The following is a 22,697-nucleotide window of genomic DNA, read 5'->3' on the forward strand; positions in this document are numbered from 1 at the left end:
GAAGCTGCCGTCCTGTATACTCACACACTCATACATGTACACAAACACAGGTAACACTTAATAGCACAGTGTCCCCTTCATTTAAGCATCATACAAATTTTATTTTATTTATTTATTTATTTTTTAAAAGATTTTATTTATTTATTTGAAAGAGAGAGACACAGCGAGAGAGGGAACACAAGCAGGGGGAGTGGGAGAGGGAGAAGCAGGCTTCCCGCGGAGCAGGGAGCCCGATGCAGGGCTCGATCCCAGGACCCCGGGATCATGACCTGAGCCGAAGGCAGACGCTTAACCGACTGAGCCACCCAGGCGCCCCAGCATCATACAAATTTTAAAGTATCTTAAGTGGATGTGGGTTTCACTAGTTTGCAATACTAGGAACTTGATAGAGCTGACAAATGCTTTTATTTAACTTGAATGCTGTTGTCTGAGGAGAAGCAGGTTTTATCACCAAAAGGATCAATGGGTGAAGTAAAGAGCCTGCAGGGGATGTTTGGGTCCTTTAGAGAGTGGTAGAACTGGTCCTTAGATTACTATCACTTGGAAAGGTCACTGTTTTCCTTTTTACTGGTTTAAATCAATACCTGACACGTAGTAGATGTTCTATAAAAGTAGCACTAGAGAGGATATTTGGGAGTTGACAGTTGGAAGAGCATAGAATTTACTCAGCCCGCTAGAAAGTACCTTTCTTATTTTGCCTTGGGGTGTTTCTGTCCTGTCTGACTCTCTTGGTATCTCATTGATTCATTCTCTCTCTCTCTCTCCTTTTTTTTGGGGGGGGTGCGGGGGGGCAGTACTCAGTGTCTAAATCTTGGCCTAGCATTCTTGTTGAAGTTGTTGTTCTTTCTTAGCAAGTAGTGTTCTCAGAAACATCTTCATTACAGGTATTCTTAAACACTTCTCTACAAGCATTGCAGAACGGCTATACCTTGCATTCACCTAAATAACACTGTTCTCAAGATAGCAAGCAAGTTGTGGTTCTTGTTTCGCCCCTAAGCCCTAGTCTCACATTGATCTTGTGGTCTTCCCCTGTCTTTATCAGGGCTTTGTGCCCGTAAATCTTTAAAAAATTATTTCTAAATTGAATATTTCAAACATTCACGAAAGTGTAAGAAGGTAATAAGATTAAGCCTCCATACACCCATACACCTCTTGGGGGCTGGAGGTCTCAGCAAGGGCCAAGCAGCTGGGGTACAGCCCACAAGGCCTTCTGGCAGTTGGCCAGGCCCCGCCAGCAGTGCTGGGAACTTAGCAATTTTGTGTGTGGAGGTATTTTTCCTGGGGCTTTTCACATTTTTACTCCTCGATGGAAAGTGTGGGGAGATGGGACAAGTGGACTTTGTAGGATCTGTTGGCTAGCAGACTAAGTTTTCTTTTTGCCTTCTCTTGTTCTTATACCACTGCAGTCTCTTCATGGGTAAAATGGGAATAATTATTCATTTATCCATTCTAGATATGGTCTTTATTCTTAGAACTTACACTTAGGTAATAGAAACGATAAATTAGTAAAATAGTGAACAGAGAGATAGGCTCTCTGAGAATTTAGAGGAGGTAGAAGTACTTCCGGCTGGACAAGTCTGGGAAGGTTTCACGGAAAGGGTGGATGGGAGACAGTCCTTGATGTGGATTTGGATATGGGGAGACCAGAGGAGTAGCAGACATGGGCCAAAGAATGCATCAAGGCACAGAGGTGAAGAGAAAAGTGTACATCATAGGGGTTCCCCTTTCCTCCTGCTCATAGGAAATGAGAGGTCAAATGAGGTTACATCTTTGGAATTCTTTTGAAAGAAAAGTCCACCAGTGTATGTACCTATTAACAGCCTATCAAGTAGAGGACCTCACAAACCCAGTCTGTGAAACAGGATGTGTGGGTGCATGGAAAGACCCATTAAAGCTGCAGTGGCCACCTCATGTGGTGTCAGGTCTACCACGGCCTACATGTGTAGGTTATGCCCTGGGCCCGCACCTGCAGACTTAATAGATGGGGCTAAACCCAGCCAGGCTCTGCCAGCGGAACTGGTCCAGGCTGTTTCCACCCTGAGAAGCACCTTGTTCTGATTTGCCAAGGGCACCATGAGGGCTCAGAATCTGTTTCCTTTTGTTTCTTACTAGTGCCCACATATCATGGCCAAATATTTAGGATCTCACTGTCATATAATTTGCTAAATGACTTCCTTTAGCCATCTGTAGGGACTCAGTCATCATTTTGAAGACTGGCATGGTATCAAACATTTGCAGAAATTCAGGAGGACATACTCTACTCTCTCAGTTACATTTTTGCCTTCTGTTCTCCCTGCCACCAACTCAGGTTGGATGCTCAGAATCCCTCCACCGCAGGTGAGGATAAGACAACGAAACTGCTCAACACCTGCCTTCCCAGGTGACCTGAAATGCACAGGGCACTGGACCCCCCCACCCCCCCGCCGACCCCCTGGCTTCAGGGTCAGGTGCTTCCTGTCCCTTTGGGGCCATCTTGCTACCTGTGTCCTGGCGACCCCTTGTCTTTGCTGTTGCTCCTGAGCCTTTCTGGCACAGCTTCCTTGCTTCTCTATTCCTTTCTCCCTCATCCTGATTGGTTTTGTTCTGGAAGGGGAGAGATTCGTTAGAGAGAAGGAAAAGGAGGATTACAGGTAAGGAAGAGACAGGAAGGAAAACAAAGGAGGAAGATAGGGAGCAACATAGCAGTAGAGGCCAGGAAAGTTATAATACATGCAACATTTGCAGTTCCAGTGGGGGTGAAGGTGAAACCATCAGAATGACGTTTCAGGTACAGGGACGTCTCTGTCACCATCATCTGCCCTCAGTAACAAGATGACCTTGCTTTCCTCAGGTGTCCTCATGACTTCCCCTGCAGACCATGTCTATGATCCTTTTTGCCTGTGTGGTGAGGGTGAGGGATGGACTGCCCCTCTCGGCCTCCACTGACTTTTACCACACCCAGGATTTTCTGGAATGCCGGAGACGGCTCAAGACTTTAGCCTTGCGACTGGCCCAGTACCCAGGTCGAGGTTCTGCAGAAGGACGTGACTTCAATATACAGTAAGCAAGCATGTTCACTTTTCCAGAACATCTGCAAACTTCGGTTTACTTTTAACCATATATTGGGGTAATGTTAGGCTGATCACATTGCGTGTTATGAGTGGGTCGGCTGTCAGACAGTGGTCTGGAGGTGGTGTGTATTTACAGCCATAGAATCAACGGAGCATGATTATCCCACCCTTGCATGGAGCATGCCGCTCCAACTCCTGCCCTTCTGTTAGTGGAGTGCTTGGGAGCATCGGGAGACCTGGGTTCAATCAGTTTTCATGCCTTTAGTTTGGTAGTTTATTGTGCCTTAGATGGAGAGGGAGAGAGTCCAGATTATAACATCAGGGAGGGAAAAGGATGAGAGTGGGAAAGCCAGGAAAATAAAAGACTTATGGTTCTTGCCTTCAGTTTTTGCTTTTTAAATTTTTCACCTTTTTAAAAAAAATTTAAAACTTTTCTCATTATGTAACAGGAGCAGGGGAGTGAATAATGAGCACAAGCAGGTTCCTTTGCAAAGTCTCATGAGGGAACAAGAGCGATAATCTAACTGAATGTAATACAGTGGAGAAAATGCTCCAGCAGAAGTAGGAATCAAGTGGTTCCAGTAATCCTAGTAATAATGCCTAGTGTTATTGAGTGTTTTCTATATGGCAGGCACTACCCTAAGCTCTTTATTGGCTTGTGAGGTAGGTAATAGTACCCTACCTGTTTTACAGAGGAGGAAAGTGAGGTTAAGGGACTTAGCTGAGGTTGTCCTGTTAGTACACGGTAGGGCCAGGATCTGAATGCAGGCAGCTGGGCCCCAAGGGCTGCTTCTTATGTGTTCTATCGTTTCTTATGCTAGGACTTATTCTTATTCTAGGAAAAATTGTTTTAAATGTGTAGCTGAGCTTGAAAGAAAGAATTCCCAAGGTGCCAGAAATGAAGGGGAACCGAATATCAGGGTGCTGAGTGTGTGAGCGGACACTGAGGCTCCTGGGTAACCAGTCATAAATTTTTATGTAGAGATTTCCAATTATAAAAAGATGATAGAACAATAAAACCTAAAAACTCTTTGCCAGAAGCCTTTCTGCAGGGGAGAGCAGGGGCTAGGCAGGGTTGGAAATCTCAAAATGGCTTGTCCTAGCTTTTTACATCTTTGTTTTCCACTATTTAGGCCCTCACTTACCAAGTCCCCCCTGTTCCCCTTGAACAGTACATTTTTAGCTGACCTGATGAGGTGGGGTCCTTTTACGGGATTTCAGCCTCAGAATCAGAAAACCAAAGGAAAAGTCCAGGCTTCACTCCAGGCCTGGTGGTGCGGTCAGGCGAGGAGGGACCAGACAGAAGGGGGTGGCAGGAGACGAGCACGTGCAGCTATCACCCTGTGGCGTGGGCTCTGGGTGCTCAGGAGCGAAAACCGAGCTGCATCTGCCTGCATTTGTGGCTCCTGTCTCTCTGGGTGCCTGAAACCACCTTCCTCCGTGTCCCTTCCTCATTACACTCGGATTATCTAACATCCTATGGGGCTTGGTGCTGAACTGCAAATACGAAAAATTTTCTCTCATAAGAAAAAAAAAAGAGGTCTGTGACTTCAAATGACATTCTGGGTGCTTCAGTAGTTTTTTGAAAACTGGAACGTAAAATGTTCTGTTCGTTCATATTTTGGATTAAATATTCACCATTATTTTTCACAGATGAAACAGGATTTTTTTTTTTCCCCATACAGGTAAGCAGTACTATAGCTTATTTTATAGTTAAGGAGTTGAAATATTTTCCCACAGTTACATTAACAAATTACAACAACAGGAATTTATTCTCTCACAGTTCTGGAGGCTAGAAGTCTGAAATCAAGGTGGCGGCAGGGCCATGCTGTCTTGGAGGCTCTAAGGAAGACCCTTCCTGTGCCTCTCTACTACCTTCTAGTGGTTGCTGGCAGTCCTTCCGTGTCCTGTAAAAGAGTTACTCCAGTCTCTGCCTTCTTGATTACGTGGCCTTCTTCCCTGTCTCTAATGGAATTTCACACCGGTCATTGGATGGAGCTACTCTAATCCATTATAACCTTATTTTATCTTGATTGTATCTGCAAAGACTTATTTCCAAATAAGGTCATAGTCACAGGCACTGCGAGTTAGGACTTCAACATATCTTTTTAGGAGATACAAGTCAGCCCACAAATAGGGGTCCTCTTTCCAATAGAAATACCCATCCTAGAGAGACTTAACCCCTTCTGGAAAGTTCCTCATATAAGGAGGAGGTTATTCTTTTTTTTTTTTTAATTGACAAAATTTTTATATAGAGACTTCCAGTTATAAAAAGATGATAGAACAATACAACCTAAAAACTCGTTGCCAGAAACATCCTGACATGTGGGTAAATGTCTATGAAAAATTGTTTTAAATGTGTAGCTGAGCTTGAAAGAAAGAATTCCCAAGGTGCCAGAAATGAAGGGGAACCGAATATCAGGGTGCTGAGTGTGTGAGCTGACACTGAGGCTCCTGGGTAACCAGTCATAAACTTAGGACTTGAGTTTCAGGACGCAGGAAGGGAGAGGCCTTTGCCTTATGTCGGGCGAGGTGTTGGAACAAGAGCCACGCTTGAAGAAGGCATTCTTGTCAGGCGACAGCCCTGGTGGCACGGTGATAGGTGAGAAATAGCTGCCCACCAGTAAGAAGTTGCTCATCTTTACTTGGCTTTGAATGGAAAGGAAAAACAAAGTCTCATCTAAGACATTGAAACCCTGCTTCTGTGGCTCATGTAGGATTGGAGTTTAAGTTTATACTCCCCACGGTCTAGGAATTCCTAAGCCAAGGTTCAATGATCAGTATTGGTTCCAGACTGATGACACTCCTGGAGTAGCTGGCCAAAGCAAATGGAAAACCACTCTGGAAGGAAGGAGTGCCACAACTCAGTCCTTGAGAGATTCTTACAGAGAAAAAAAGAAGCTCCACAGCGGCGCCCCCTCACCAAAAATTACAGAACACCAAAGGAGCTCTCCTACAATGAGTGGGAGTCAGTAGACACCACAGAGAGAACTCGGGTCCCCAGAACCTGAAATGATAGCACGACAGTCTGAAAAGTAGTAGAAGGAGAAAACCCTGCATCAGTTTTAGGAGCCCAGAATAACCCAGTACCACAACCAGATGGAGACAGTGCAAGAAAGGAAAATTATAAGCCAGTCTTACTTTGCATAGACACAAAAGTCCTAAATGAAACATTAGCAAACTAAATCTAGCAGTTGTGTGTATGTGAATATGTACAAACTATCCCCCCAACCCCTCCGCCAAGAAGACTTTATTTCAGGATGCCGGGATGATTGAACATTAGAAAGCTACTGATGTCGATTGAAGAAGAAAAACAGTGTGCTCTGTAGATGCAGAGAGGTCTGAGGCTACCTCTCCCTAGTGGAACATGCGTCCCTCGTGCAGGAATCGAGAAGAGTGATCACACACTGTCAGTGGCAAATTACTGCTCTCTAGTTTAGAGGAAGGACCAGAAAGGCGCAGTGCCAGGTAGCCCCAGCTGAAGAGACAATATACACGCAGCAAACAGCTACAGGGCTGTTCAAGGCCAGGCAAGTGCAGGGCGCAGACCTGATTGTGTCTGAGTATGGGGCGGGAATACAGGGGTCTGCTCCCTGCTAATGCAGATGTTGCCCTTTTGTTGCAGTTTTTCTTCTTTGCGGGATGTGGCTTGCATGGCTATCTGCTCCCGCCAGTGTCCAGTGGCCATGGCCTTCAGCTTCCTGGAGACCGTGTGGTGGGAATTCACAGCTTCCTACGACACCACCTGTATTGGCCTAGCCTCCAGGCCGTACGCCTTTCTCGAGTTTGGTTTGTAACCTTCTGTCTTCTATATTGCTCTCTTACGGCATTGTATGGGTCGAACTGATAGTTTAGATTTGGCTTTGACCATCAAGGAAAACCCCTGGCGGTGCTATGACATGTCACTAGAGATCCGCCTGGTACCCTGAGATTTCACAGTGATTGAAGTGGCCCGGAAGCTTCAAGCTTTAGCACCGGCTTCCCATCTCCTTGGGGCCTGAGGCAGGGCTGGGGAATGGTGGAACCCGTCTCGGTTATCCACCATAATCCCCTGAAGCAGGGGTCAGCAAACGGTGGTCCGAGGGCCAGCTGCCTATTTTTGTAAATGAAGTGGAAGGCAGCTACGCTCATTCTCTTACGGGTCACCTGTGGCGGCTTTGCCCCTCACCGGCAGAGTTGAGTAGTTGTGACAGAGACTGTACGGGGTCTAGAAGCCGAAAATATTGACGACGTGGCCCTTTAAGAGGGTTTGCCACCCTGCTCTAGAGACGTGCTGCTCAGCGGGTGGTGGGTGAGCTCGTTCCTCCATCGTGAGGTAGGTACCGAAAGTGAGAATAAGAAGTGTTTAGAAATTCATACAGTAATTTGACATTCCTGCAGTCTTTTTTTTTTTTTAAAGATTTTATTTATTCATTTGAGACACAGAGATAGAGAGAGAGCATGAGTAGGGGGAGAGGCAGAGGGAGAGGGAGAAGCAGGGTCCCCGCTGAGCCGGGAGCCCGATGTGGGGCTCGATCCCAGGACCCTGGGACCATGACCTGAGCCGAAGGCAGACATCCAACCATCTGAGCCACCCAGGCGCCCCACCTGCAGTCTTTTTATTGCATTTTATCAAAGTATCAGTCTGCAACCATTTGGAAATAAGAAAAACTGGCCCTTCGCTCAGAGGTCTGAGCGATACTGCTCTGGAAGAGGATAGTTTTTTCCTAGGCGTTGCCAGAGAGACCTCGTAGAGGCTTGATAATTACAGTGTACGCTCTGTTTTTCTCAGGTGAGTCAAGTCATCCTGAGCTCTTGGGAGAACAGGAGTTGAGGTGGGAGTTGGGGGGCCTTCTGTGGCCTCTATGTAGGCAGCTGCCATCTCTGTGATGCTCTCGAACGAGGGGCTGGCTGCAGTTGGTGGGTGCAGAGAAGTGTTGCCACGTGTGCTTTCTGGAGCTCCTGCCAGAGCCCTCAGACTCCCTCATGGGGCCCACCGGCTGGTGCATTTCTTTGTCACCCAAGAGGTGCTGGCGAAGTCCCTGGCACGCAGGCCTCTGCCTGGTAGACCTGTGACACAGGCAGAAGGTTCTCCCCAAGTCTCCCTGTGAGGCCTGGTTCACTGGTGCTCTCAGCCCCACTTCTTCCTGCAAAGAGGGCACTCTGGCCCCGGACAGACCACAGCTGTGGCGTCCCTTGGTTGTCAGTCCATTAGCAGCCGTGGACTGTTCTTCTCCCCCCTCGGCTCTACATGTGCCTTCCTTCTAAAGTGCTGTGCTTGATCTGACAGCAGACCCTGCCCCAGCGTCATGCGTGCTCCCTACTGAGTGAGAGGAGAATATAATAGTAGTGATTCTAGGTATGCATTATGCATCATTTTGCTTTGCCAATATGTGTGAAACTCTACTTCGAATACTTGTTAAAACTTAATGGATTAATACTTTAAAATATACAATCTTAGTTTACACAGTATATCCACATTTATTTGTAATTTTTTTCTCACATGCCTTTTTTTAGGACAGTTAGCTCAAGAATAACTCTCTCCCTTTTTAAGCTTTCAAACAGTCGGTGGATCGCCCTGGGTTGTACCACCGGCAGTGGTTGAGCTCGGACTCAAGCCCCTATCCCTTGACTCCCTCATCACTGAGGTTCTGGAAAGCGTTGTTGCCTTCTCCATGGACACTCATGTTTTAAGTATTATGCACTGAAGAAATCGATGAGACCAGTGATGACACGTAGTAATCATTTGACCTTTAGGTATATCTCGATACTCTGGCTGACCTACTAGCTTGCTTAGAAATGTAAACTTCATTTTGCACATACTGTTCTATGATACCCATTTTGTTGCAGCTGCTTTACTTGGGTTGCTCTCTTTTCTGCAGACAGTATCATTCAGAACGTGAAGTGGCATTTTAACCATGTAAGTTCCATTCAGATGGAGAGCAGCTTGGAAAAAATTCAGGAGGAGCTGGAGTTCCAGCCTCCAGTGGTTCTCACTCTGGAGGACACGGATGTGGCAAATGGGCTAATGAACGGTCACACACAGATACACTTGGAGCCTGGTAAGTGGTTTGCTGTGCTCTGGTGTTGATGAAGATGAGGTGACGTTAGGTATTTCAAATGGACAGTGACTTTTTTTTTCCCAATCAGGGAGGTGTTTTTTGGGGGTGGGTATATAAAATATGTGGGGAAATATATGGACTGATCCTGTTTCCAGGTGACTGTTACAAAACACTTGACTGTTATGATAGTGAGTTGACTGGGGGAAGGGGCAACTCATGATGACATTCAGAAGAGTGACTAGGCAGATTGTTTTCTTAACCAGGATGAAGTTTACAAGTTTAAACATAAAGGATGTGACTTCCTTAGATTTGTACATGCTCTCTCTCTCTCTCTCCTCTCTCTCTATTTTTCCCTTTGACAGTGAATCCTTATCTTATCACCTAGTGCAACATTGCAAATCTCCACTGAGACACCCCTGTCCCCCTTGACGGAGGGAGGGAAGGGCTGCGGGGATGTGAGTAGGCAGGACCAGAGCTGTGGCTTCTAGTGCTCTCACTGTCTGCTTCCCCATGAGCCCTGGGGATATCCCTCTGTCCCTGTGGATTTCCAAGCTGAGTGCCTTGGCATCCCGTGACGCAGTCTGGCATTAACACCATTAGCCACTCAATACCTAGCACGTAACAAAGCATGATTTTTTTTTTTTTTTTTTTGCATTCCCTGTTACAATTACACACAATTAAACCAATTTTTAATTAAAGTGGATATTTACATTCTAAGTATTCTGTAATGGTGTAAGAACTGAATCCTTCTTTGAGAGATAGAGTTGTCTACACTATAACAGTCTATTTTAACAGTTTTTATACTAAACTCATTGCTTGAACTTTAAAAGTGGTATATTAAAAATGTTCACATTTTTGGCTTACCTCTGTGTTTTGATTTAATCTGTTTCAACCAATACATTACTGGATTGGCTCTTATGCCAATCAGTAAGTTGTCATTTATATTGGGAATGGACTTAACTTTTGTAGAAGGAAGACTGGGTATTTGAGCCCCAAACTTCTTCTTTTGACTTATGTAAAGATGGGGTAACTTTGTAATATGTGTTTTGTTTTTTAACCACTTAGACAAGAGAAGCAAAATCCAGAAAATGTCAACTTGCTTATCTTTCTAGGACATTTTACTGTGGTTTGACTCACCCTATTGTCCCGAGGCTAGAATCTTTACAGGTAGCATGTTCTGTTCTAACAGGAACTTTGATAGCTCAATGGAAACTCTAACACACTAACAATAGGCATCAGTTGGGTTGTGGCTAGATATTTGTATGTGTGTGCGTGTGTGTGTGTGTGTGTGTGTGTATGTGGGAAATGTGGGACAAGAAAGGATGGTTTTAAAAGATCACAGTAAGAGAATGGGGGTGGGGGGGAGTCACCATTTAATTGTGTGACCTGGAATCAGTCTTAGCAGGTATCTTTGAAGAGAGAATGATCATTTGTTCTAGAGTTCCAGAAACAGCTTATAGCTCAAATAATCAATGTTTCCCTCCTCTTCCCAATTATTTTAGAATGTAAGAAACTGCATGTGCTGCAGATTGCTTTAGAAGCACAGGAGACATTGAATACTGTCCTTGTTTAGAAGTTGAGAGTTGAAGTATATGATAGAAATGCTGTCAGAATTTGACAACCCATTTACAAGTAAAGCCATAAATTGCTTTAAATCAGGATTTCTCAATCTAAGCCGTATTGACATTTTGTACTGGATAATCCCTCGTTGTGAGGGGCTGTCTTGTGCATTGTAGGATGCTGAGAAGCCTTCATGGCCTATACCCACTAGATGCTGGTAACACCCTGTCCACGGTGTTGACAGCCCAAAATGTCTCCAGGCGTTGCCAGATGTCCACTGAGGGGCTAATCGCCGCTGGCTGAGAACCACTGCTTTAGACAGAAAGAAAATCAGGCCTTGAAAAACCTGTGCTTACTCAGAGAAGGACCTCTTTCTGGAAGAACTCACTTCGGATTCCCAGTTCCATTCTGTCCTTCATTTCTCGCCTTTTATGCTCTCTAACAGCAGCTGCTTTTAATTAATACGTTTGTAATTCTGTGTTTAACATACTGAGCCTATCATTAGTGGAGGTCTAGTTAATGTCTTTGTTTATTTTTCTTTCATATAGAAATTATTTTCACTAGACACTTATTTTTTTTAATTGTGAAGCTCCTAATTTCCGAATGGAACCAGTGACAGCCCTGGGGGTCCTCTCGCTTATTCTCAACATCATGTGTGCTGCTCTGAATCTCATCCGTGGGATTCACCTCGCAGAACATTCTTTACAGGTAACCTTTTTTATTATAGTTTAAATGGAAGGACCTATGATGGAAGAACCTGGTGGGGATACACTTTACTTACAAGGTTATTATGCAGAAAGATTTCAAAAACTTTTAATTAAAATATGATTTTTATGTTCAAGTTTATTCTTTATAGTAGGTTGAACAAATATGAGACTTGCTCTTTTGTATGTGTTGTCCTCAGAAGCCAGAGGGGCCTGCTGGGGGAGCTGGTGAGAAATAGCATGCTACGGGGGCATCCTTGGGGCCCCCCGGGAGTCACTGCAGGGGCCCGATTGCTCAAGAGCAAATTTGATTCTCAGACTTTGAGGTTCCGGCTGTGTCCCCCCTGGGAAAAGTTGCCACCTACTCTGATTTTTCTCATGCAGATGCCACCCTCCCTGTGTCTTTGTCAGAGAACTGTAGCAGCAGGAAGCTGATTTGCCAATCTGCTCCAATCAAAGCAACTTTCTATTTCAGTGCTTTTAAAATAATTTTTTTTCTAAATTTTCAAGTATTTAAAACACTTTTAAAAAGTACAGAATCATTGTAGGCATAAACAGATAGATACTACTTTTATTTTTTATTTTTTAAAGGTTTTTTATTTATTTGACAGAGAGAAAGACAGCCAGAGAGGGAACACAAGCAGGGGGAGTGGGAGAGGGAGAAGCAGGCTTCCCGCCGAGCAGGGAGCCCGATGCGGGGCTCGATCCCAGGACCCCGGGATCATGACCTGGGCCGAAGGCAGACGCTTAACAACTGAGCCAACAGACGCCCCTAGATACTACTTTTAAAAATAGAGCCATAATGCTCACAGCCGTGACTGTGGTAGCCGAAGTTCGAAGCACAGCTGAGGCTGTCTCAGGAGACTAATGTAGGCTGACCTGTGTGGAGAGTGGCAGCAGTGACCGCCTGTCACCACATCCTGTCTTTAGCCAATGTGTGCTGTGGTTCCCACTCCTATTTTGTATGATTATTCACACGCAGATACTTACCAAGCGTCTGTACGCACTAGAACAGATGCCTGGCCGACAGGATGGTAAAGTAGAGTGTGGTGACATCATGAAGGAGGTCACGGTGCGTGGAGGTGGGCAGAATTCGGGAAGGCTGAGTGCTGACGGATGAGTAGGATTGTGAGAGGTAGTGGTGTTGGGGGGCAGTCCAGTCTGGGGGCTTAGCACAGATGCACAGGGACATGAGGGCGCATGGTCTGTCCAGGCTGTTGAAAACAGTTGCATGCCAACCCTTGTTCTGGTAAATAAACAGGGACTTATGTCTCCTTCAGCCAGCGATTTTGTAGTATCAGCCATACCAGAGTGAATGAGGTGTGAAGGGCTTCACGTCCTAGTGTTTCCATTCATCTGAATATTCCTTTTCTTGTGTTTCTTATATTTGTTTTAGGTTGTCCACGAGGAAATTGGAAATATTCTGGCTTTTCTTATTCCTTTTGTAGCCTGTATTTTCCAGGTGGGTGAAACATTAACATTTTGGTGAGTGGGTTGAACCCCATGGTCCTATTTTGTTCTTCTGTTGGAACCATCAGCAAGTTTCTTGATGTGATTTTGTTCCACCAAGGCATGGTATGGACAATACCAGGTCCTTCCTGGAAGGACCCTAGGCCCATCCTGTCCAGCTGTCTCATTTTACAGAGGAAGAACATTGGGCTCAGAAAGGGAAAGCCACTTGCCCTAGGCCACAGAGCCTTTGACAATGGCTGAACAGAAGCCAGGAATTTGGATTGGACTCCCAAGAAGGGAGGGATGAGATTGCTGTGGGGATTGGGTTGAGCCTGACTAATGTGAAGCAGCGTCTTACTTATTGTCAAGGCAGTCCAAGTATAGAAACGTCTTTCTGCAGAAGTAACAACTACTTATATGTGCTTTTTTTTTTTAAACCAGGACTAGGTTAAAAAAAATTTTTAAGATTTTATTTATTTATTTATTTATTTTTTAAGATTTTATATATTTATTAGAGAGAGAATGAGAGACAGAGCACAAGAGGGAAGAGGGTCAGAGGGAGAAGCAGACCCCCTGCTGAGCAGGGAGCCCGATGCGGGACTCGATCCCGGGACTCCAGGATCATGACCTGAGCCGAAGGCAGTCGCTTAACCAACTGAGCCACCCAGACGCCCCTAAAGACTTTATTTATTTATTTGAGAGAGGGAGAGAGAGAGAGAACATGAGCAGGGGGGAGGGACAGAAGGAGAAGCAGACTCCCCGCTGAGCAGGGAGCCCCACATGGGGCTCGAGCCCAGGATCCTGAGATCATGACCTGAGCCGAAGGCAGACGCCCAACCAACTGAGCCACCCAGGCGCCCCCCCAAAAATTGTTTTTAATAGTAATGCCATCTGACTCAAATCTGTCCTTGGGAGGTGAGATAAACATTACAACATTAATAGTGGGCTTTGATTGTTATTTAGTTATTTTCAAGCAAACTTCATACTTAAGGGGTGGAGTAAAATGGAGCTTTTGAATCTCCTATAGGCAGAGTTAATTCTAGTAGAAAAACCTGACTAATTTCCTTTCCTCATCCTCCACAAAGGCTAGGACTTTAGTACTTTCTCTACATTCTTAAGCTTTTTTATTTTATTTTTCCCCTTTCAGTTAAAATTTCTCTTCTCAGGACACTTCCTCTCTCTTCCACATCTGTCCTAGAATGGTCTGTTTTTTAAGAATGACATAATTGTGTCAAAAGAAATTTTCATCCCAGGACTGAAAATGCACTCATTTTTGAGAAATCAAGTCTCCAGAACCTTGGGTGTTGCCATTTGAGGTGCCCAAAGCCTGCATTTCAGGGCTGTGGGGTCTTACCCCTCGGCCTTCATTCCCTCAACTGCATTCATGTACTTGGATAGCTCTTTCAATGGGGACCTCTCTCCCACCCGCTGGAGCTTGAGCCTTTGTTGAATTGCTCTGGGTTTTGAGAACGTGCTTCTTGTTTTTTTTCAACGTTGAACCAAAAAGCTGCTTTTTACCTTTTGCAGAACAAGAATGGTCTCTTTTCTGTGTGATAGCCCTATATAAAATACCGGTTGTGAGGCTCTCCTGGCTGTGAGACTTTCCCTGTGTCAGAGATGTTTTTGGAGACATGATAAAGGGCGTGTCCGGGGAACATTGGTCCTTGATGTAGTTGTAACTCAGGAAAAACGAATGATAAAAGCATGGCTCTTTTCCCTGGCTTTCGTGCCTGTCATGGCTCCCCTGAAGGAAGAATCCAGTTGGAGGTCAGTCAGCCTTGTTGGGGTGTCTTGGCCTGGCTCCCTTCCCTTTACCTGCATCTCTTCTTTCTCCACAGCCCCCAGGTAGGGCATTTCTGTCTGTATTTCTTAAACGTGTTAACGATTGTCGTGTCCTCATTCCTCCTGTGACATCTATTTCACTTCTCTTCTCTCTTCTGAATCTCCACTTTCACCCAGTGATTACCAGCAGCTTACCCAGCATGTCCAGGCTGCACTGTAATGAATTCGGTTTAATCAGCTAATGTGAGTGCAGGTGCGAGACGTGAATCTTGCGTCTGACCCATGGCCATTTCCTCATCTCTGATTGGACTGCCTCTTACGGTGTCATTTCAGTGTTATTTGTACCTGTTCTACAGTCCAGCCAGGACTATGAAGGTGGTGTTCCTGCTGCTCTTTATCTGCCTGGGCAACATGTACCTGCACGGGCTGCGGAACGTCTGGCAAATCCTCTTCCACATAGCGGTGGCTTTTCTGTCTTCGTATCAGATACTGACCAGGCAGCTTCAGGAGAAGCAGTCTGACTGCGGAGTTTGAAGGCGACGCTGTATGACAAATGGATCCTTTGGCTTTCTCAGGAGGGTCGTCTCTGTTTCCCTTCTGGCTTCTCGACTTCACCTCAAGTTTCCACCCTTGAAGTTCCCTTCAACCAAACCAGGCCGAGCCCGAGAAATTGGGGGATTTTTAACAGGTGCAGTGGAAGGCAGGAGGTGGCTTGAGACCCAGGCCCGGTTTTGTGCTGAGCGTTATGGCCGAATCTCCAGGTCCGCACCTCTCCTTAGGTGAGAATCTGGGGGCTCACTCCCAAGGACCATTATTGGAAGATCAGAACGGAATTGTTTTGGATGACGCAATAAAGCACGAGATTCAATAACACTAGTTTTAGTAGCTGGCGGTTGTCTCTGAGGAAACTTACTTTAAAACCCATATCAGCTTTTCAGTCTAAATGTGACTTGGTTAGTTTTTTGTAGAGGGTCAGTACAGGGTGAATTAAAGATTTCAAAATATGGCTAAGAAATATAAGCTAGATAAATTTTGTTTACATTTTTTGATAACTTAGTCCGATATGATACCTTTAGAATATTTAAATGTATTTTGGATATAAATTGTGAACTTATCTTCATTTAGGGAAAGGACAAACTTAAGCTGAGAAAATGGTTAAGAAAGCTGAATTTATTTAATTTATATATAACTTTTTATGGTGGTGGGGCTGTGTGGGTACAGAAATGTTTTGTATTTATCTGCAGGGTATATCTGAATATTTTAAAAATTGAGTGACCAGTGTTACTGGATCATAGCTTATGAGTATGAGCCTGAGCTTATAAGCCTGAGAATTTCAGGATTCTTTGCAGTGGGCCACAGACCGGAGTAGGTGAATCACATAGATTCACATAGTGGCACTTTACAGATGCAGGTGGTATTGAAAAAAACAAAAACAAAAACTATTGTCATCAGCCTTGTACATGGCAGCCGAGTGCCTGTCATTTTAATGATGATCAATGCCTGACCCTGTGTACCTGTTCCCAGAAGCCCTCCCAAATTAATTACTCCTCGACACCTTTCCCAGTCATCATAATTAGATCGAGGGCCTCATTCTTTATGAACAGGAGTTAAGTAGGTGTTAACTTTTTTAAAGCTTCATAGAGATATAACTAACCCTGTGCTCTGCAAAGTTACTTTTCTTGCCTCATTGTCAAAATAGTTGATTGATCACAGCTTTCCGAAATGGGGCTCTAAATAAGATCCCTTAGGTCTCCAGAAATTTCAGCCTGGGTTGTCCAGTACCATTCAGGAGGCCATTTTCCGAGCTTGCCCTTTGGATTCTTCTTGGTAGAAATCTGGAATCTGAATAGCTCAACTGCAATTGCATGGGATTTTGGGTTGAATTATGTGGTCTTGATAAATGAAAAAATCCCACTTTGATAGTTTTTAAAAGTTGAAAACCATTGCAAGAGTTAGTAAGTACGTGGGGAAAGCAAGAATATTATTTTAGGGAATTCAGTTGTACTTGGTTGTATACTGTTAGTGCATTGCTATTGAGCTACTTGATGTCACTTTAAGAAAAACAAGTTCATGTGACTGGCAACTGTTGGGAAAATGTTGCTGCAGTCATTTTATTTTCTTATAATATAGTTTTCTATTTTTAATCAAACAGTATCTGGATGTGAAAGATATATTGGCACCATCCTCAGATGTCAAGTTCACAGTTGTCTCTCCTTTGATTCTGTATCTGCATAATCTTCTGCATACCCAGCAGGTGAATCTAAAGGCTTTCTGGGACATAATTTTGAAGAGATGGTAAAATAGAATGGGAAGCCAAGGAAGGGACACAAATCCTTGTTAACATTAGAAGCACCAAAAAAAAAAAAAAAGGCTTTAAAAGTTGGTAAGAACAGCTTACAAGTGAATTGTGGGTTTTTTTTTTTTTTTTTCTTTTTTCAAGCCCTTGTGTTACTGGTGTTGCCGTGTAGCCCTGTACCCCAGATGCAATTGCTCTTGGGGTTGAGCCTGTGATCCACATCCAGCAGACCCTGAAGAGGAGTCCCTCCTGGTGAATGCTTCCTACACCAGCAGGGAGGTTATCTACACTTGGTTGAATGTGGTTGTCATCAGTTAGCATCTACATGGGGTTTGAGATTGATTTTTGCAAACAAAAAGGAAAAGATGCACAAACAGTACAAAACAATGACCACATAAACATTGCTTAACTAGAATCCAGCTGAAAGAAGCCTCAGCTCACTGGAGGAAGAGACAAGTGATAGGAAAGAAGTTCTGGGAATATTGTCCAAGGGAAATCCCAGGCTGGTTTAGGCCTGAAATTTTGTGCCGCCCCCCCCCCCCCCCCGTGTCATCCTTGATGCCAGAAAGCTGGCCCCCCATCGCAGGAGTTATCCTCACTACCCCACAGACTCATTGCTGTTCTAGCACTTTGTTTTCCCAGGGGTTCAATGCTACCTGCCCAACTGACCTCGCAGGGGTAGATATGGGAATAGATGAAATCATGTTGGAAACAAACCTTCAAAGTGCCTTCTGGGATCAGATGCTGCAAGATCTTAATATCAGAGTATGTTATTCCCATCTACTGTATCGGGCTGGGAATGTGGCTCAGGGCTCTTGACCAGGGTTTCCCAACCAAGGGGCCAAGGCCCAAAGGGTTTTCCCTTCCCCAAGTATGCTGGTCAAAGAAACACGCAGACTCTGGTTTTCATTTCCCTAGACTAGCCTTACTGCGATGAGGATCGTTCCTGAGTTTCTTTTTCCTGGGTGGAGACAACCGGGGGCATATCTGGGGTGGCACTTCCTCTCAGTACGGGAGACCCCACCGCCGGCAGCAGAAGGAATGTGACCGGAGGCTTCTGGTTTTGCTTCTCAGGCTTGCACTCTTACTACCTGTAAACTCTGTTGCAGGCATCGTGAGGCAAGGCCCACCACTTTAAAGCTCCTTAAGGGGTCGGCCAAAGGGTGTCAAGAAGAGTGCTGAAATTCAAACATTCAGCCTCATTTCCATCACCTCACCTGGAGCTCCCTGTTCCTTTCCTAGGTGCCCCCATTCTCCAAGACTCCTCTGCCTCTTTCATGTCTGTCCCACACATTCCAGCCCTGGACACAGAGGCTGAACCTGGAATCTCTGGAGGGATGAGAAAGCCATCTTTGAGTGTAGTTGCTGGGTGGGTACAGGAGCTTCAGAGTGGGGGCAGACTGCACTGAGGCCTGGCTCTCTTCCCCTTTGCCCCTGGGAGCTTCAGCACACACTTAGGAGTCCACGCTCAGAGGGGAGTAGCACTTTGGTGCTCAGAGTCAAAGATGACACCCAGCAGGGCCAGCTGTTGGGGGCGTGGAAAGCAGGAGACAGATGGGAAGCAGAGCCGGGGGCATGTTGGGGCCGCATGCGGCACCATCCAGGGCTGCTATTTGCTGTTCCTTGAAGGAGTCAGCCACTCATTGTAACATGCAGGACGGGTGGCCCTTAGGAGCCTGCTGCCATGCGTGCCCAGAGCAGCACAGGTGAGGACCAGTAGGCGTGGGAGTGTTTGCGGGGACAGATGTGCGCCCCTGTTCTGGTGTGGCTTGCATTCCAGATGTTCCTGCACAGAATCTTGCCCAGGGACGGGGAAGCTCCACTGTGCACTGTGTTAATAATGGTGGAGGAAGAGAGAGGAGATGTGCCCGTGAGAGATCGGGGAGGCCTGGAGATCAGCTTGACTCTTCCACTCAGCCCTGCGAGTCATGCCCACGGGCCTCAGTGTCCTCAGCTGGGCAGTTCCCCCGGCATGCTCTCATGAGGCTAAAAGCCTAGTGGAGGAGAGTACTGGGTGAATCCCTTGGTCGCGGGCAGGAGGAGAAAGACTTTCACCCGATACAAGGAGGTCCGTACTTAAGGCAGCACGGTGTGGCCGTGTCTTCCAGGTGTTACAAAAATGGGCATTTTATCAAGACTGCAATGTAAATGGACTCATTCTTTCACTCTGGAAAGGAAGTGGCCTCTCTTTCTCCTCCTTGAACCTGCCTCCTGCCCTCCAGTCCCAGAACTCTTGGTACCATTGGCGTTGGGCCCTCCAGGGTCCAGGGAGGCCGGTTCTGTGGGTCCGTTCCCGACCCAAATGAGGAGAGCTCTGATTCTCCCATCTGGGAGCAGTGACATCAGACTTCTGTTTCTGGGGAAACGTCTTGGCAGGGAACCTGTGGAAAAGGGCTCGTCGGTGAGGTCTGGGAATGGCCGGATATGGAAACATCTGCCCATGTGTACTGATGGCAGAGCTGCTGCCCACAAGCGCCTTTTATTTAGGGTAAAATGGTCAAATCCATTGTTCTAACCTGTGCTTGGTACATATGACCTTCTTTAACCCTCGGGTGATCCCAGGGTTAGTTACTTCAGAAGTATTATTTCATGAATTATTCATATGACTTGACCCCCCAGAATTCTGTTTTATTTAATAGACTTTTCTACTAAGAGCATAAAAGGTTGCGGCTGATTTAGCCAGGGCAAAACCATTGACTTCACATATTTGTTTTGAACGCTTGCTGTCCATGTTGTACAAGCTTCTTACTGTTTTCATGTAATAACAAAGATCTATTTTGAATAAATGATGAGTATGTTTTAACAGACTCTCACACAGTAGTAAAGCCTAAACTCGTGTTAACGTATGTAAAGAATATTGTATAGCCATTTATATACCATGTATATATAAATCAAATAAGGTGGCTTCAGAAGTGAGAGAATAAATCTAAGGTGCTTATTAACTTGCGTGTATTCGTGTAAAAAGTTCTGAGCGACAGGTCTGTTTTCCCAGAGGGTGTGATGTGGGCCTGGCATAATGGAGGGGGGATGCTGAGAGAGGTGGACTTCAGGTCCTCTGTCCAGTGTCTGGACAGCTGCACGGCCTCAGTCCTTAGCACTAATGCCTAGACTCTGGAATGCAATCATGGGTCCAGGAGAGACCTTGGCAAAGCCAACATAGCAGCCCTCGGGGTGGGGGGGTGGGAAGGGAGGCCTGCCTTCTCTGCAGGCTCTGCTCCTGCTTCTCTGTGCCTGTGAGCAGGCCCTTACCCTGCGCTAGATTTCTGAGCACCGGCTTAGTTTTCCTCTCCCAGGACAGCCCCGCCACCAAGAGGCCAGCAGGAGGCGCAGCGGCCTGCCGGTTGTCAGGCTCCGGGCCCAGGGGACTGCCCCCTTCTGCAGAGGTCCTTCCTGCAGCCGCCGACAGAATTCCCAGAAAGTAAGCAAGTGCACCAGCCTCTCCTGCCCATATCCCAAACACACTGGGGGAATGCGTGCTCCCAGCTTCTCTCCACCATCTGTCCTGAGTGAAAAACTCTGGGGGTGGGGGGTGGGGTGGGGAGGGCAGAAGCTTCCAAAATAAACACTAAGTTACTGGGTTCTGGGATTTGTGAGTTGGCAGAGCCTTGGGACACCACCCGGTTCAACCCCCTTGTTGCTCAGGTGGGGAAGTTGAGGCCCGTCCGAAGGGGCCAGTGACAGTGCAGCCGAGAGCTGCGTCCCCTGGGCTGGGAATAAGGTGCTCTACATACCGCAGCACCGCAGAGAGGAAAAGGGGATGTTGGCCCATGAAAGATGCCCTTGCTGCGCCAGGAGGGCTGCATGCCAGTGCAGGCTGATGAATTGCCTTCCTTTTTCTTGAGCTCCACCCGCTAATGGGGCCCAGGAGCAGAAGCGCCGCGTGACAACTGCCAAACAGCCTCGAGCAGTGCCAGTGAGGAGTGAGGCTCAGAGAGGAAGGGGTCCCCCTGGGTGCCCCTGGCGGGGAGGCGCTGCCTGGTTCTGCAGTCTGCTCTCCGATGTTGCTGGGTCGGATGTGCAAGGCAAACACTAGGAAGTTCACGGAAGAACAGGAAGGAAAGTACCTTTGTGACCTAGGATGGAAAAGTGCTCTTAAAGAAAAATGCTACAGGTACAACCCTTGAGGCAAAATGATTAATCTCATTGCATGCAAATAAGGATGTCACGGGCAAAGTTAAACGAATGGGAGGAGATCTTTAGAATGTCTGAAACCAATAGGGATCACTATACAGCTTCTTACTGTTTTCATGTAATAAAAAGATCTATTTTGAATAAATGATGAGTATGTTTTAACAGACTCTCACACAGTAGTAAAGCCTAAACTCGTGTTAACGTATGTAAAGAATTTTGTATAGCCATAGGTCAGCAAGAAAGACAGCAAGCTCAGTAGAAAAATGAACAATTTACAGAAGAGAAAAACCCAAAAAGCTAAGAAGCATAGGAAGATGTTTAAAATCATTAGAACTACAGAGAATCACATATTTAAACAACAGTAAAGTATCACCTCATGCCTATTTGGCAAAACTTAGAAAGCTGGATGGCATCAAGTGTTGGAGGGTGTGGGGGGATATAGGACTTCGTGCACAGGCCATCTGAAGGGCAATGCACTGTCGTGGGCTGAACTGTGCTCTCCCGCATGCATATGTTGAAGTCCTGACCCCCCACCCCAGTACCTCAGAACGTCTGTATTTGGAGGTAGGGAGAAGGCAGCCATCTGCAAGCCAAGGAAAGAAGCATCAGAAGAAACCAATCCCGTCGATACCTTGATCTCAGACTTCCAGCCTCCAAACCATGAGAAAATAAATGTCTGTTGTTTAGGGGCGCCTGGGTGGTGCCGTTGGGTAAGCATCAGACTCTTGGTTTTGACTCAGGTCATGATCTCAGGGTCGTGAGATTGAACCCCGGGTGGGACTGCACGCTCAGCATGGAGTCTGCTTGAGATTTTCTTTCTCCCTCTGCCCCTCCTGCTTGTGCTCTCTCTCTCTCAAAATAAATAAATCTTTTAAAAAAATTTCTGTTGTTAAACCACCCAGTTTGTGGTACTTGGTTATGGAGGCTCTAGCAAATGAATCTGGCTACCTACCCGAATTTCATGTGCACACTGGATCCTTCACTCCTGGTTCTATGTCCCTGGGAAATGCTTTGACAGATCCTTGAGCGGATAGGTATGAAGTTAAATTTTACGGAAGAATTACTTGTGTTGGTAGAAAGCAGTCTGTGTCTACCGTGGACAGATCAAGTGTGCAGGCTCACCATAGAGCACCACACTGCAGGAAGAAGTACCAGATTTAGATGTAATGCAGCAGCATGGATGGATCTCTAAAATGTAGAACCGAGTAGAAAAATAAGTGTATATGATTAGAAATATATGCACACGAAATGATAAAATACTTTGTAAGAACATATTTTAAAAAAAGATATGTGTTAAATACATTTGAGTGGTTGCCTACAAGGGGCCAGGAGCATGTGAGTTAGGATAATAAGGAATTTAAAGAAAAGAGAGAAAGCTTGCTAGAGTCAGGGGTCAGGTCTGAGAGCCCTGGGTGAACGCCGGGGGCCTGCATTGCCCCTGGCGATCTTGCCCTGGGTGCGCCCAGCACTCACTGGACTGAGGCCCAGAAGGCCCACCTCTGCAGGGGCTCTAGCCCCAAATGCTGCCAGAGTGTTTGAGCCTCCAGGCTTTTCCAGTGGGCGAGGTGGGGGAACTGAAGCCGAGGCCAGGGGCATAATGGTCAGGGAGGGCTTCTGGAACCGTGGGGGAGGGGAAGGGCAGAAAGCAGAGAGGAGGGGACTCAAGAGGGGAAAGTAGATG

The 22,697-nt window shown here is 46.1% G+C and overlaps 1 protein-coding gene across 5 annotated transcripts in view; it reads left to right on the forward strand.

Annotated features, from left to right (window-relative positions):
* SEC22C (SEC22 homolog C, vesicle trafficking protein) overlaps positions 1 to 19,827 on the forward strand; it is a 30,279-nt gene extending 10,452 nt beyond the window's left edge. For 4 of the 5 annotated variants that reach the window (XM_045903972.3, XM_045903971.3, XM_054504490.2 and 1 more), the window contains 6 exons: positions 2,831 to 3,039; positions 6,676 to 6,839; positions 8,912 to 9,091; positions 11,241 to 11,359; positions 12,752 to 12,817; positions 14,923 to 19,827. In XM_045903972.3, coding sequence (XP_045759928.1) covers positions 2,858 to 3,039; positions 6,676 to 6,839; positions 8,912 to 9,091; positions 11,241 to 11,359; positions 12,752 to 12,817; positions 14,923 to 15,123 — 912 coding nt within the window. In that variant the 5' untranslated portion in view covers positions 2,831 to 2,857 and the 3' untranslated portion in view covers positions 15,124 to 19,827. Of the gene's footprint in view, positions 1 to 2,830; positions 3,040 to 6,675; positions 6,840 to 8,911; positions 9,092 to 11,240; positions 11,360 to 12,751; positions 12,818 to 14,334; positions 14,575 to 14,922 lie in introns of all 5 variants that reach the window. The other variant, XR_010410986.1, reaches the window with a different exon arrangement.
* Positions 19,828 to 22,697: the final 2,870 nt, after the last annotated feature.

This window comes from Mirounga angustirostris, unplaced genomic scaffold, assembly GCF_029215605.1.
Source record: "Mirounga angustirostris isolate CCGP_5_RB_7025 unplaced genomic scaffold, mMirAng1.0.hap1 SCAF_1, whole genome shotgun sequence".
NCBI classification, from domain to species: domain Eukaryota; kingdom Metazoa; phylum Chordata; class Mammalia; order Carnivora; family Phocidae; genus Mirounga; species Mirounga angustirostris.